At 35.3% G+C, this 13294-nt stretch overlaps 3 protein-coding genes across 4 annotated transcripts; 2 read left to right on the forward strand and 1 right to left on the reverse strand.

Moving 5' to 3' along the window:
- The first annotated feature begins 2642 nt into the window (after window positions 1-2642).
- LOC132037996 (uncharacterized) lies at window positions 2643-4506 on the forward strand. The gene is made up of 2 exons (XM_059428712.1): window positions 2643-2825; window positions 4035-4506. Exons 1-2 carry the CDS (start codon window positions 2715-2717, stop codon window positions 4335-4337), a joined length of 414 nt encoding a protein of 137 aa, XP_059284695.1. The 5' UTR covers window positions 2643-2714; the 3' UTR covers window positions 4338-4506.
- Window positions 4507-6813: 2307 nt separating this feature from the next.
- LOC132037995 (squamosa promoter-binding protein 1) lies at window positions 6814-8845 on the forward strand. The gene is made up of 2 exons (XM_059428711.1): window positions 6814-7287; window positions 8413-8845. Exons 1-2 carry the CDS (start codon window positions 6914-6916, stop codon window positions 8612-8614), a joined length of 576 nt encoding a protein of 191 aa, XP_059284694.1. The 5' UTR covers window positions 6814-6913; the 3' UTR covers window positions 8615-8845.
- Window positions 8846-8932: 87 nt separating this feature from the next.
- Window positions 8933-12441, reverse strand: LOC132037994 (probable protein phosphatase 2C 39). Of its 2 annotated transcripts, none has more exons than XM_059428709.1 (5): window positions 12243-12441; window positions 10785-11027; window positions 10408-10684; window positions 9605-9759; window positions 8933-9278 (listed from the first exon to the last, which is right to left on the reverse strand). In XM_059428709.1, exons 1-5 carry the CDS (start codon window positions 12276-12278, stop codon window positions 9141-9143), a joined length of 849 nt encoding a protein of 282 aa, XP_059284692.1. In that variant the 5' UTR covers window positions 12279-12441; the 3' UTR covers window positions 8933-9140. The 2 variants fall into 2 exon arrangements, with proteins under 2 accessions (XP_059284692.1, XP_059284693.1); XM_059428710.1 differs by having other exon boundaries at window positions 12223-12440.
- Between the last annotated feature and the right edge of the window lie 853 nt (window positions 12442-13294).

The following is a 13294-nucleotide window of genomic DNA, read 5'->3' on the forward strand; positions in this document are numbered from 1 at the left end:
CTTTAAAGTAACTGTATTATGTATCACTTAGGTGCAACTTGCAAGTATCTTTTTACCTTCATTCTCTCAATATTCATGAGTTCTACTTAAACTTAACCAAAATATAAACCATTCACTCCTCTTCCAATCCTTTACTATTGATGGGCACAATTATGTTCACTTGTAAATATTGTAAAAATGCTAAAATAAAGAAAATAAAGGAAAGACTATAGTTTATACTTATAGTAATTACGAGGAAATGATCTATTGGTCTTCTATAGTCAATTACAATTTTAATGGAAGAAATGACCTTGCATGTATTTTATTTACTCATCCATTTTATATTATTTTTTGCACGTACCTTTGGTGAAAAATGTCATCTCACTGAAGTCTAAAGTAAGGTTCTTAATGGAGCATAAAATCGACCGTGAAAGGGCCCTGCCTAAGTAGAGTCTGCTGCTTGTTGACTTTGTGCATAGTTAGAAAAAATACTCGTTGGTGTGAAATAGACCAAACAAAGACAAGACTTTGTTTATTTTTCTTTAATTAATGATGTCTCTTTCCTGGGATCGGCCAATGTCATGACATGCATGCGTGCCAATGATAAAGTCACTTTAGCCAAAAGTTTGTTTCCAGTTGTACAAGTTGATAATTGAAATGTAACATATATATCCTCAAAGGCTTCACTATCCTCGACTCAGAGGCGGATACAGGATTTGAAGCTTGTGAGTTCGCAGTTAGTAGTGTCTGTTGTTACTGGGTTCTAAGCTTAAATTTCTTATATATTTGAAGGGGTTCACATTATAAATACAAGGTTCGGATAAAAGTCGTGGGTTCCCGTGAACCCACACCCAATGGTGTGGATCCGCCCCTTCCTGGGGTCCATCGTAATTAGTATTATTAGGTTGACTGATGATCACATCTCTAACTTCAGGAAAAATTGTAATATGTGCCTCACACAACTGATATTAGTTGTGTAAGGTTCCATTTTGTGAGATAAAAGACCCATTAGCGTAAGATGTGGGTTCATTTTTTTTGTCTCACAAAAAGGTGCCTTACACAACTAATGTCGGTTGTGTGAGGCACATAGTAAAACTTTTCCTAACTTCAGCTTAACACTACTCCCTCTGGTCCAAAAATCAAGATATAGTTAATTACTTTCTTTGTTTTAATTTGTTTGCCTGATTTTAACTTGACATGAAAATTAAGAAAGTAAAGAAAACTTTTGGATAATCTTATTGTCTTAAACTAAAGATATATAGAAGGTATCATAATGTTGTAATCTTATTGTCTTATATTTTACTATGACTTTCCTTTACTATTACTTTATTTTCTTGATTTTAATCTTTTACTTTTAGAATTGGATTTCAAGTTAGTGACTTCTAATTTATCCTTTCTTCGTTTTGAATCAAAAATAGAAGAGTTGAGTAAATCAAAAATCCAAAGGAGGTTCATGGCCAAGGGGAAAGATGTCCAAGTAACGGTGATTTTAGAATGTACTAGATGTGTTCGAAACAATGTTGATAAGGATCAAGAGGTATTTTCAGATATATTACTCAAAAGAACCGGCACAATACGCCTAATCTATTAGAATTGAAATTTTTTTGTCCCTATTGTTACAAACATACGATTCATGGCGAGATAAAGAAATAGAGTGAACCAAGTACCTGTGTCTTACCCTTTCAAGGAAGGGGAAAAAAAAGACATTATATATGTTACATGTCATGTGGAAAGTTGAAATTAAAGAATTGTCAAAAAGGGAAGAGACATTCTTTTTTAAACGGACTAAAGAGGAAAGTAAGAAAACAAATTAAAACAGAGGGATTATTAGTTTTCATCTTTATCTTCACTCCGTAAATGTGGAGAGATATTAATGTGATGAAAAGGAGAGTAATATTAATTAAGATAAAAAAATAAATAAGAATAATTTAATTAAATTATCCTTTTAGTTAACCTTTTCCTAGAGTACGTAAAAAAATATAATAAGTAAAATGGACAGGAGGAAGTATTGTTTTGGCTTAAATAAATATTTATGTCAAGCCAAATATTTGATTTCACACAATTTTTCATTTGGGAAGGATGCCAACCATTGTGTAGAATACTAAAATGTCTATAGGTAGGAAAATTGGTCATGAAAACTATTACTCGCCCAACGGCCCAACCAATTTAAGTTTGGGCGATTAATGACATTTATCCATTAACGCAGTGTATTTTATTCATCTAGTTATAATCATTAAGTTATCTGGGGGAAAACTTTTTTATTTGATATGTTAATAGGGAAAAGGAAGCTAGTAATTAATTATATAAATTATAAAAATGAAGTTAAGATATTAAAACTTGGTAAGAATCCAGCAGTAGGTTATGATACACCATTTAGTTCACCTTGACCTAATAAATAATGTTTAACCGACTTAGTGACTCATAAATATATCAATTCAACTTATTTTATCCCATTCAATTTAGCTTGACCAGCCAATTGAATACTCTTAATTAAGTGTAGATCTAGCGGTACGTACTTGAATATAAGATGTGTCATTGTGCCAAATAATTGGTGCCCTTAGCATGTTTCGACATGTATAAGGTTTGGACATAGCACACGTGTAACGTACGTGTCACTGTCTTTGTGTTCTCCTTCTCTTAGGCATCTAAGTTTATTATTAAAGCTCGAGGAGAGATCCGTATAATATCTCCAAACATTAATTTTCCATTAGTCTTTTTTTAAAAAGAAGATAAAAATGTTGACAAGAAAGGGCGGTGCTGCCACAATTTTGAATGTCCTTCAGCGTACTTCAATCAAAGGAATCTCCCTTGCGCCCTTTACCTCTGCATCCAAAAATGACTTTAAGGTAGTGTGCAAATGTTTGAGTTAATTTGTATACGCTTATAGTGTAAAGATTCAGCTTAATTTAACATGTTATAGCGGCCACTATTTCTTACTTTTATTAAGTTATTAATTATTGCTCAACATAAAAAAGTATCTATAATTATTTTATGTAAGTAGCTTAATTATGTAAATATATTAAGTGCACATATATAATTTAAAAGCATCTTATTTTATGAGGGAAATAAGTACCCGAGATCGTATGGATGCTAAATTGTACTTTTACCAGTGTGTTCAGGCCTTTTAAGCAGATACGGTTAGCCTTTTAGTTTCAAAATACATGTGTAAATCAAAGTTGTAATTTCATTGTTACAGATTAATGATGGGCAAACTTACACAAATCACTACCTTATTGTACCTTATTGTCGAAATATTTTCGCTGTATTGACTATACATGTTCAGTTGTATCTGATGTCACATGTATTTTGAACTTTATTTGATATATGATGAAATACTTTCGAAGTTATGAAAAATATGTAAGAAAAGTAATGTGATTGGCCGGGTTCGAACCTGGGTAGGCAGGGGCAAAGCCACACACAATAACTACTCCAGCCACAGAAGCTTGAACTATTTTGGTATAGCTAAGAATGAAAATTTACAAAATCACTGTAGCTACTAAATATTAATAAATTAAAAGGTAGTTATTATCAATAATTACCTCTTAGAAGTAGCTATTTTTAATGATATAATGGAGTAATGTACGCGGTGGCATTAATTCCTAGTAATTAGTCCCTATATATATTTTACTTTTTATGGCATTATTACTATTTGAAACGCCTTTCAAAATGCTACATGGCATAAAGCTAAGATAGGCAAAAAAAAAAAAAAAAAAAAGGAACGATTTTTTTAATTTGTGTTAATATTTCATAATACTTGTGTATTTATAAATTTTAGAAACTGGTGTCTTAAATATGTGGTAGTATTTGTGTAATTATATAACTTTCTCATTTAATTTGAAGATTTTTAATTTCTTTTGGAACTGAAGGTGACACAGAATGACAGAAAGTATGACGAAAGGAGTATTAATAACTGCCGTTGGTGTCGATAGTTTCAATTTTTTTTGAAGATTTATGTTTGAATTCATACACACAAAAGTTAATTAAGTAGTTCAGCGTTGACCTTTTTATTTATTTATAAAATGTTGGATTTGTCTAATGTGTAGTTTAATGTATAGATTCGCCCCGTGGACGAAACTACAGGCAGGAGGGACGAGAGGACAAGTTCAGTGGAGGGAAGCCTGAAAGAAGGAGCAGCAAAAGCAATGGAGACGGGCCTAAACATAGGAGAAAAGGCGAAAAAGAGCATGGATGAGGCATGGGATGCTGCCAAGGAGACAACCAAGAATGTCAAAGATGCTGTAGTTGATGATGCTAATGATGAAAGAATGAAGAAGGGATATGAGTATCCACCTACTGATACTCATACAGAAAGCTTGAGGAAACGTGCTGCTGGTTATGATTTGAGAGATCGTGATTAGCTACGTATTTAGCAAGTTGCTTGGTAGTTAATGTTGAATTTCTTTTTGCATTTCGAGTTTTCGAGCAAAAGCTAAACTATACATGTATGGTTCTTATCTTTCTAGGACCCTTGTGTTTCAATTTCTATTTATATGCCCTAATTTGACTTGGGGGGAGTTTGAAGTATGTAGGTTAAGCAGTAAACGGAGATACTTGAAACGTATCATAACATGTGTGCTCTTACAAAAGCTTGTCATGTTAGGAAGTTAAAATATAATTTAAGAAGTTGATGAATTTAGAGTCATTTTTTGTTGAAACATACGTACTAATGAGATACTTTTTGGAACGGAAGAAGTGACAATTGCCATATTATTGGGAGTCCTTAGTCGATGCAATGGGACAATCGATGTATACACAAATCGTATTATTTAATTATGATGAATGAATTATGGTTAAGTTGTAGATATGTACCTAAGAAGATACATAAGGGTGGTCTAGTACGTTTTGGAGGACTGGTTTAAATCTCATTGGCCAAAAAGGGATGCTAGGGACTCCCATGAGTTTGATTTGGGGAGCGGTTTCCCACCTGGGATCTGTTTCTCTCCCCAGCAGTTTTCTCATCAGAGTTCGTCGACTTGATACGCCAGTATGGTTACGTATTGCCCCGTGTGATTTACGCTTATTACGGTGAAGAGTGTTATTATTCTAAAAGTGCGGCTATAGGTATTCTTTTCTCCTCCAAAGAAATTTTCTAATCGTAGAAATCGTCGCACTACTCATTATGCACAAGCGGATTTAGAATTTAATATCTAGGGGTTCAACATTTTAAATTTTTAGCACTAAACTATTATATTTCTAAAGTTACGGGTTCATATTTACTATTTATTTTAATTTTAGTAATTTTTTACACATAAATTTATAACCCGCATCGAAAGTTTGGGGTTCAATTGAACCCCAAGTTATAGTGCTCCATCCGCCTCTGCCAGTCATGTCTAGTGTGATTTACATGTCCCGTATAGTTTACAAGCTATTGCAGAGTGAGCACGTTACCATTCAGGTGCGGCTGCGGGTTTTCTAGAAAAAAAAAAAAAAAAAAAGGGATGCTAGGTGATTCCTTTTATCTATTCAAAAGCATCAATGCCCAGAATAATTAATATACACGTGACGAAAAAGAAACAAAAAGATAAAAACTTTCCATCTATCTAAAAGCATTAATTGGCAGAATTATTAGTGTAATGGTCCCGATATATATTCATATTGGACGGCATTTTGGACCCTGTATAGATCGTGTACCAATAGCTTCCAAACAAATCAAGGAAGGTTAGGTTGATCATTAAAATTCGAAGTCTGCCACTGCTCATTCCCAACTCAGACAAGCTTATTTGCTCAAAGCAGCGTAGTGCATTAGACTTTACCTTGACAATATAAGAGGGATTCAGACGCCACATTATTTAATTGCTATTCTGGCAGCACCATCATTTAGTCGTTAATATTGAAGTGATCCTTTAATAGTATGGTCCATATTTATCCAAGTAATTAAAATGATGCTGTTAGCTAGGCATATTTGGTTTAAATCATCGTGACAGTATAACAAGTGAACCTTTTTTTTTTTTTTAACTATCAAAAGTAACCGCTTGTAATGAGTGGAACAATTTATCTAGGAAAGTTAAACAGGTAAAATCCTAGTATGATTACGAAGAGGTAGGTGGAACAGCATGGTCCATATAATGGTTCTTTTATCTTTCCTCTAACTTTGGAACAGGCAACTCCTGCTAGGCATGCTTTCGAGGACCCCCCCCCCCCCCTTGCTACTTCGATCATCGACTCTCTGTAGTACGTGTTGGATCCTAGTCATTCGTTACCCCACAAATGTTATAGTATTATTTTTGATTTATAATTTTGGTGTCCAATTCGGTTTAACGACTAATTTTATGGAATATCTACTACGTTCCACACGTACGGGATAGTTTATGCTCCAAGATTTGGACAGACACAAAGAATATAGTATGACCCTATTTACGAGAGATGATCAAATGAAAGTAAAGCTGGAGATTTGTAAATAAAGAAACACAAATAATCTCTGTATGATTTATTTGCTTACATTTAAATTATAAACGGACACGAGAGATTATTTTCTCTATATATATGGACCATCTCCAAGAGAGAAATTAGAGAAAGGGCAGTTGTGGTCACTAGCTGAGGCAGAAATTCGAATAAGGGAATCTAAAAAAAAATAAAAAATTACTGTACTTGAAATTCAAACTTGCATACTAAAGCAATTTTTTTACCATCTTTTGAGACACCAATAAGAACTTCTCTAATATGAGAGTAATTCAAAATTTATATGTGTATATACACCGAAATTTTTATTTTCCTTCTTTGGAAGTGTATGATAAGCTACTACAGTATAATTTTTTTTTTTATAACCAATGAGATTCAAGTGAACTCCTGGTTGTGGTTGTGGTTATAGTTGTGGTCCTCACAAGCTTTTTTCACCTTTTGTCCTAGCATGCCTAGGCTACATTCATTATGTATTCTTTAAGCAAACTTCATCTCTCTTCTTGGGCTATTGGAATCTTCATAATTCAAGGAAAACATGGCAACCCAAATCCATGGTAGGCCATTGAAGAACACAGCAATTGCCACAAAGGATTTGGTTGAAAAAGACACTGAATTTGAGGAGGATGATGAAGCAGAGGAAGAAGATGAAAGTGTTCTAATTGGAGGGAGTAATCACTTGAAGAGAAAAAGATTGAATCTTGAAAAGAAGAAAGGATCAATTAGTGATGGTGGTGTTGATGGAGGGGTGGTGATGCAAGTGCAACACAGTTGTCAAGTGGAGAAATGTGGGGTTGATTTGAGTGGTGCTAAGAAGTACTATAAAAGGCACAAAGTTTGTCAAGTTCATGCCAAAGCTCCTATTGTTCTGGTTGCTGGTTTAAGGCAGAGGTTCTGTCAACAATGCAGCAGGTACCTTCTTCAAAACTCTTATCTCAATTTTGTATTTCTAGCCAATTTGGAGTGCATTTTGCTATATGTCTCATGCCATTTTCATTGCTTAATCTCTCAATAATGTTAGGTCTTAGCCATGTGCAAGAGAAAATTTCTAGTAGCTTATGAGTATAATAATGAAAGGGGGTTCAATAGTTTAAAACAAAATCAATCATGTATAGATAATTTGTCAATTCTATTGACACCAGGTAAACTTATAGTGTATTGCCAAAGGTTTTTGGGTCACATGTTCAAATTAGCTTTCTTTTATTCTTCCCCTTGTTAGAATTCAACAAGGAAATGTTTCAACGTAACCCCTAATGATTTGAATAAAAGGAAATGATCCTGCAAAAATGTCTGGTTCTCTTTTGAGATTTTTTAGATCTGTTGAAAGGTTTAACATAAAACTAGATTTTAATGGGCCAGAAAGCAGTTGACCTGAAATCTGGTTATCTTCATCCTCTGATACTAAGGTAAAATGCAACTTTGAAGATCAGGATTCAGTCTCCGATGTCCTCTGCTCGAGATAGTACACTATTAACCTTACAAACTAATTACTACTCAGAATCCTTACGAAATTCACACGCATACAGGAGACAGGCAAACGTACAATCCGTGATCTGATATGCTTATTCACGCTCAACTTTAAGTGATCTTCCCTATAGCATAGCATATTTTTCTGTAGCTACTCCTGTATCAGCATTTTGAAAGACTAGCCTTTTGCAACTTACCAATTACCACATAACATGTGGGATACACGAGCATGGACTGAGAATGAAACTTCACGTCAATGCAACTTACCAATTACCATAACATCGTTTCACATCTCAAAGTGCTCAACCTCTTGCTAATCGAATTTCTATTCAAAAACCTCCTCCGAGAACTTGTAGAAAAAAGGATTTCCCGTGGCACAGCAGCTTAGCATTTGAAGCTCAGCCAAACACTGCGTGAATAAGAGAAATGCTCAAACGAAAAATCACAACCCCCATCCCCCACAAACCCCCCCCCCCCCCCCACACACACACACACCAATATTACCGATTTGCTTGGAATTTTAAGCAAAATAGCACTATAATTTCTGCTTGACTATTCATTATGTGACAGGTTCCATGAGCTCTCAGAATTTGATGGCACTAAAAGGAGTTGTCGCCGGCGTTTGGCTGGACATAATGAGCGGCGTCGCAAAACACCACTGGCCATTAAGCTGGAAGAAAACCAATGCAGGCAGATCAATGGGGAACCCAGGCCACAGATGGAGACCTTGTCCAGCAGAGATACCTCTTTCAACAATTATCACATCCACTAAGATGAATGCTTACTCTCTTCTGTCAAACCGTAGGATCTTTCTTATCCCTTTGTGTTGTTAATTTATAGTCAGACCTAACACTAGATGTATGTTCAGTTACTGCTACAACTGCAGCTGTCACAAGAGCTCCTATCTTTGAGTTCTCATGGATGAATTCCAAATATGTATGGTACAATATCAGTGTATTACGCCTTCAATGCTCGTAATGGAACTTTCTTGCATGCATTGTCATACAAATAGTGCTAGTAGAACATGTATTTCACTACTTTATTTGCAGGATTCAGATAATGTTAATACTACAACGGAGAAGCAAGATGATTGTAGCAACAACATTCCTTTTATTTGCAGTTTGCAAACAGACCTAGATGGTGGAACATAAATGTGTATTTAGTAACATAACCATTGACAAAAGCAAGAACTACATTTTAAACAAACTCTATGTCGCAGACATCTACTTGGTTTTCAGCAATCCAAGTTTTAAGTTGCGCAGGTTTCTTCATTTCCCAAGAGTCCACACAAGCTAAACTTACTGGAATCTTACAACTATACAGGATATATCATCGGTACTTCCGTTTGCAAGGGCTTGTTCAATGAGGTGCTTTGCAGCTGACCTTGCATCCTTGATATTCTTTATGCACTCCGCAGCTTCCTCATTTGACAGTACCTGTCATTTCACTCACAAGTTAGAACAAGTTACACAAATAAAACTAGCAATCATGTCATGCGCATCAGATTATAAAGGGACAGTAATAAAAATTATGCCCTGTTAATATTTGTCACAAAGATTGCATTCATAAGCTGTATTGCAATGGATCTCATTTATGAACAAGCCAACAAATGTACTCCAGTCTTGGTAACTAACTTTTCTGAAGAGAGTATTATATTTCTTCTGTCTAAGGCGACCTCCTATTTTGAACCTGTTCATATAGTTAAACAAGACGATCGGACATAATTCACATAACGAGGGGTCTGGAAATGGAAGTAGCTAACCTTCCATACGCCATCACTGGCCAAGATGAGAAACTCCGTATTATCATCTATGAGCTCTACCACCACATCTGGCTCCGAACTAAGATGTACTTTCAAGCTCTTGTCACCAAATGCTCTTGCTACTGCTAACTGCCCATCAACCCGGGGAACATCACCTGAAGAGAGGAATGTTAAATGAAAAACAGAAAAACCAAAATTCAAGCACAATAGAAAAGAAGCACCGGCACTCATGCCCCTACTTCCATCTCCACTTCTGGTTATCAAACGAGGACATGGTCCAGAACCACTTACTTGCAAACTTTCAAACGTCAACCGGAAAAAACCGGTCATCCAAATACTAAATAGTTGAAATTTCTCAACAAAGTTCAAGGAAAGAAGTTCCACATGCTATTTGCCCTTTTTCCTAAGCAACCAACCCTGTATTTGCAAACATACTACGCCATTAACTCCTCTAAAATGACAGTATTATTGTATTAATATGTTCGAAACAACATTCACATTTGCATCACCAACTTAATGTCGATAAGTTATTGGATTCAGCAGATTTCCACATTCTCTACATCCAAAGCTATTTGCAGAGCTTTCTAATCGAAGTAGTCTACAAACGCAACCCTTCGCCCAATAAGTACATAAATAAGTCTAGTAAAGGAAAAACTCATTGGAACACTAGGGGAGCTTCCCTCCCACCATTGATGCATAAATGAGGGTACCAAATTGGTAGTGATTGAATTTCTTGTATTTCCTCCGGACTCTACAATAAAATTACCAACTCAATAATAAAACTACGAATTATAGTTTCGCACCTGGAAAATTGGTCACAAAACCACCTCTATCCTCAATGATCTTCCTTTCTCTGTCAGCATCATGGTCAATGGACAGCTGCTTGGCTACTCCATTCTTGTAAATGACAGCACGAGAATCTCCGACATTAGCTACAACTAGTTTCTGACCATTAATCAATATGGCTGTAACCGCAGTGGACCCTCCTTTACCCAAATCAGCAGCCTTATCCAAGATAGTTGTATCTGTTATGCGGTATGCTCTCCTGATTGCAGACGCCGGTTCAGCCCAGAAGTTAGGCTACATAAAGCAACAGAAAATACGATGAGAAAAATCACATTTTCTCAAAGGAAAGTAATACATATAAATTGAAACAGAGGGAGCAACATGAAAGCATTACCTCATTCAAAATATTGTTAAACAGGTGAGATCGGAGGTAATCAGGAATCTCATGGCTTAAATGGCCATCAAATATTGCAAATAGTCCAAGCTCGTTATCGTCAACTTGCTTAAACTGTGCAAAAACATAGTCTTCCATGGCGTGATGCGATTTTCCCTCAACCATGTGATACCCATGGGTTATGTGCTTTGACATTTTGCTCTTTCCTCTTCCGCTATCAGATGAACTTAAACCGACCTTTTCCTGCAGAACGAAAGAACCGTGTCACAGCACTTATATGCATCAGGAAATTCACGATACAATTTGGAATAATACACCACAATGGCAACATTCTGCATAAGCTGAGATATACTGAATAGGCACAAACCACAATCGAACAATCATATATAGGCAATGCCACTTAGGTTAAAAGGCATAAAGCTTAAGATAGATAGTTTGATACAAGAGGAATAAGTTCTTAATGCAACTATTCAGTCCCCCTCTTTTACCAACAGCAATTATGCCTCAATCTCAAACAAGTTGGTCCGCTATATGAATCCACACGTTTTCATTTAAACTCATACCATATCATCAGCGGCGGAGCTAGAGGAGTGGAAGGGCTCATCCGATCCCCCTTAAAGTCATTTTTTTAAAATTATAAAGTAGATGATGAAACCTTTATTAAAATTCCTGCCTCCGCCGCTGCATATCATCATCATACTAAATACATAGTCCCCCTCTTTTATCATCAAAAAAAAGATTCTACCTACTTTGTCTAAGCCTTAAGTTCTCATTATGAGATTTGTTAAACTCCCATACAATTCACCATTTCATCATCATATATGACTGAGCAGTGGGCATAAACTTCTTTTTTTTTCTGAACAAAATAACACCACATAACTGCCCTACACTAGGATTTCCATCTAGAGAGGGATATTTCAAATTTCAAGAGGCAAATTGTGACACTTACTAGCCAACTGTTCAACTGCTAAGCTATTTGATTTTTAAGGAAGCCACAGATCATTTCAGTTGTGTGACAATTTGTGAAATTTACCCTAAGTTTGGATCACCAAGTTCAAAATGCACACTTTGATGGCTAAATTTATATAAGTTATTTTGAAGGGAACATCATAACAAACGCAAATTATCTAATAACTCTAATTTAACAAAATTAATCACCGAACATAATTAATCAATCAAGATTCCCTCTTTAATTTTACATAACTAAAACTAATGAAAAAAATAAAAGATTCTCTATACGGATCACATCAAGCCAGTAACCAAAAAAAAAAAAAAAAAATCAAGATCATAGCCATTCTGAGTAATATCAATATCCAAAACGAAATTAACTCTGTTGCTTCACCCTTAGGCTTTAAAAATACAACTGAATTAATTTACAATAATTAATTAAGATCGAGAGTAATATAGATAGATCAGGGTATTAATTATGTTTAAGTGCCTTAAATTAGATAAAAGTACCTTAATTTTGTGCATGATGTCTTTGCTGCCAGTCATGGTGCAAAATTACGCTGAATAAATACGTATAGTATTATAGCAATGGAGTTGAAAAGGTGGAATACGTAAGAGGAGAAAGAAAAACAAATGAAGACAAAAAGTATAGAAGAAGATTAAAAAAGGAAAGTGACAAGTGTAGAGGGCAAAAAGGATGACAAGGTTCCTATGATTGACACGTACTTGTTTCTTGGCTACAATTTTGCTGACTCTTCTCCATCCTTTGCTTTCTTTCTTCATTTTCCTTTTCCAATTGGCTTTAAATGATAATCATCTGTTATTGGTTGGAATTTTCGGTTAGGGATATCAGGTTGTTACAATCGTATTCTGGTGTATTAGTTTGACAAATACAATATTTAGATAGATTATATTATTTTTAATCATTTTTTAATATCGTCAACAATAACAATATTCTCAACGTAATTTCATAAATGGGGTATGAAAGATTAGAGTGGAGAAAAGGACACACAGTGGCCTTTCGGCCCGAAGTAATCCCACGTTTGGGCCTAATACCGCAAACTGGCCTTTCGGCCCAAAGTAATCCCACGCGCTAGCCAGTCCAGCAACCCAAACACTTTTTTTTTTAAAAAATCAGACTTTAGTCGCCAAAAAGATAAAAAGAGTCGCCACTAAAGGCTTGCTACAAAAAAATCAGCGCCACTAAAGGCTTGCTACAGAAAAATCAGACCACAAGGGTCTATTGTACGCAGCCCTTCCCCGAACCCTGCGCATAGCCGGAGCTTAGTGCACCGGGCTACCCTTTTTATACAGTATATAAAATGTATCATTCTTGTATAGAAAGTATATAAAATGCATCATTCTTGTATAGAAAGTGTATATAAACTGTATCATTCTTGTATAGAAAGTGTATATAAACTATATCATTCTTGTATAGAAAGTGTATCATACATATAAAAAATGTATCATACATATACAGTAGTGATGAATATTCTATATGTTATACCCCATTTAGACCGAGTCAGAGCGGAGTACAACATATTGGTGATTCCTATATTGTT

Source organism: Lycium ferocissimum, chromosome 11 (assembly GCF_029784015.1).
Source record: "Lycium ferocissimum isolate CSIRO_LF1 chromosome 11, AGI_CSIRO_Lferr_CH_V1, whole genome shotgun sequence".
NCBI lineage: Eukaryota > Viridiplantae > Streptophyta > Magnoliopsida > Solanales > Solanaceae > Lycium > Lycium ferocissimum.

Coding starts and splice junctions, on each gene's coding strand:
- LOC132037994 (XM_059428709.1), bottom strand. CDS start 12,278: ATGACTGGCAGCAAAGACATCATGCACAAAATTAAG. Junction 11,028..12,242: donor ACATCATGCACAAAATTAAG/GTACTTTTATCT, acceptor TTCGTTCTGCAG/GAAAAGGTCGGTTTAAGTTC. Junction 9,760..10,407: donor TTTTGTGACCAATTTTCCAG/GTGCGAAACTAT, acceptor TCCTCTCTTCAG/GTGATGTTCCCCGGGTTGAT.
- LOC132037996 (XM_059428712.1), top strand. CDS start 2,715: ATGTTGACAAGAAAGGGCGGTGCTGCCACAATTTTGAATGTCCTTCAG. Junction 2,826..4,034: donor CATCCAAAAATGACTTTAAG/GTAGTGTGCAAA, acceptor TTTAATGTATAG/ATTCGCCCCGTGGACGAAAC.
- LOC132037995 (XM_059428711.1), top strand. CDS start 6,914: ATGGCAACCCAAATCCATGGTAGGCCATTGAAGAACACAGCAATTGCC. Junction 7,288..8,412: donor TTCTGTCAACAATGCAGCAG/GTACCTTCTTCA, acceptor ATTATGTGACAG/GTTCCATGAGCTCTCAGAAT.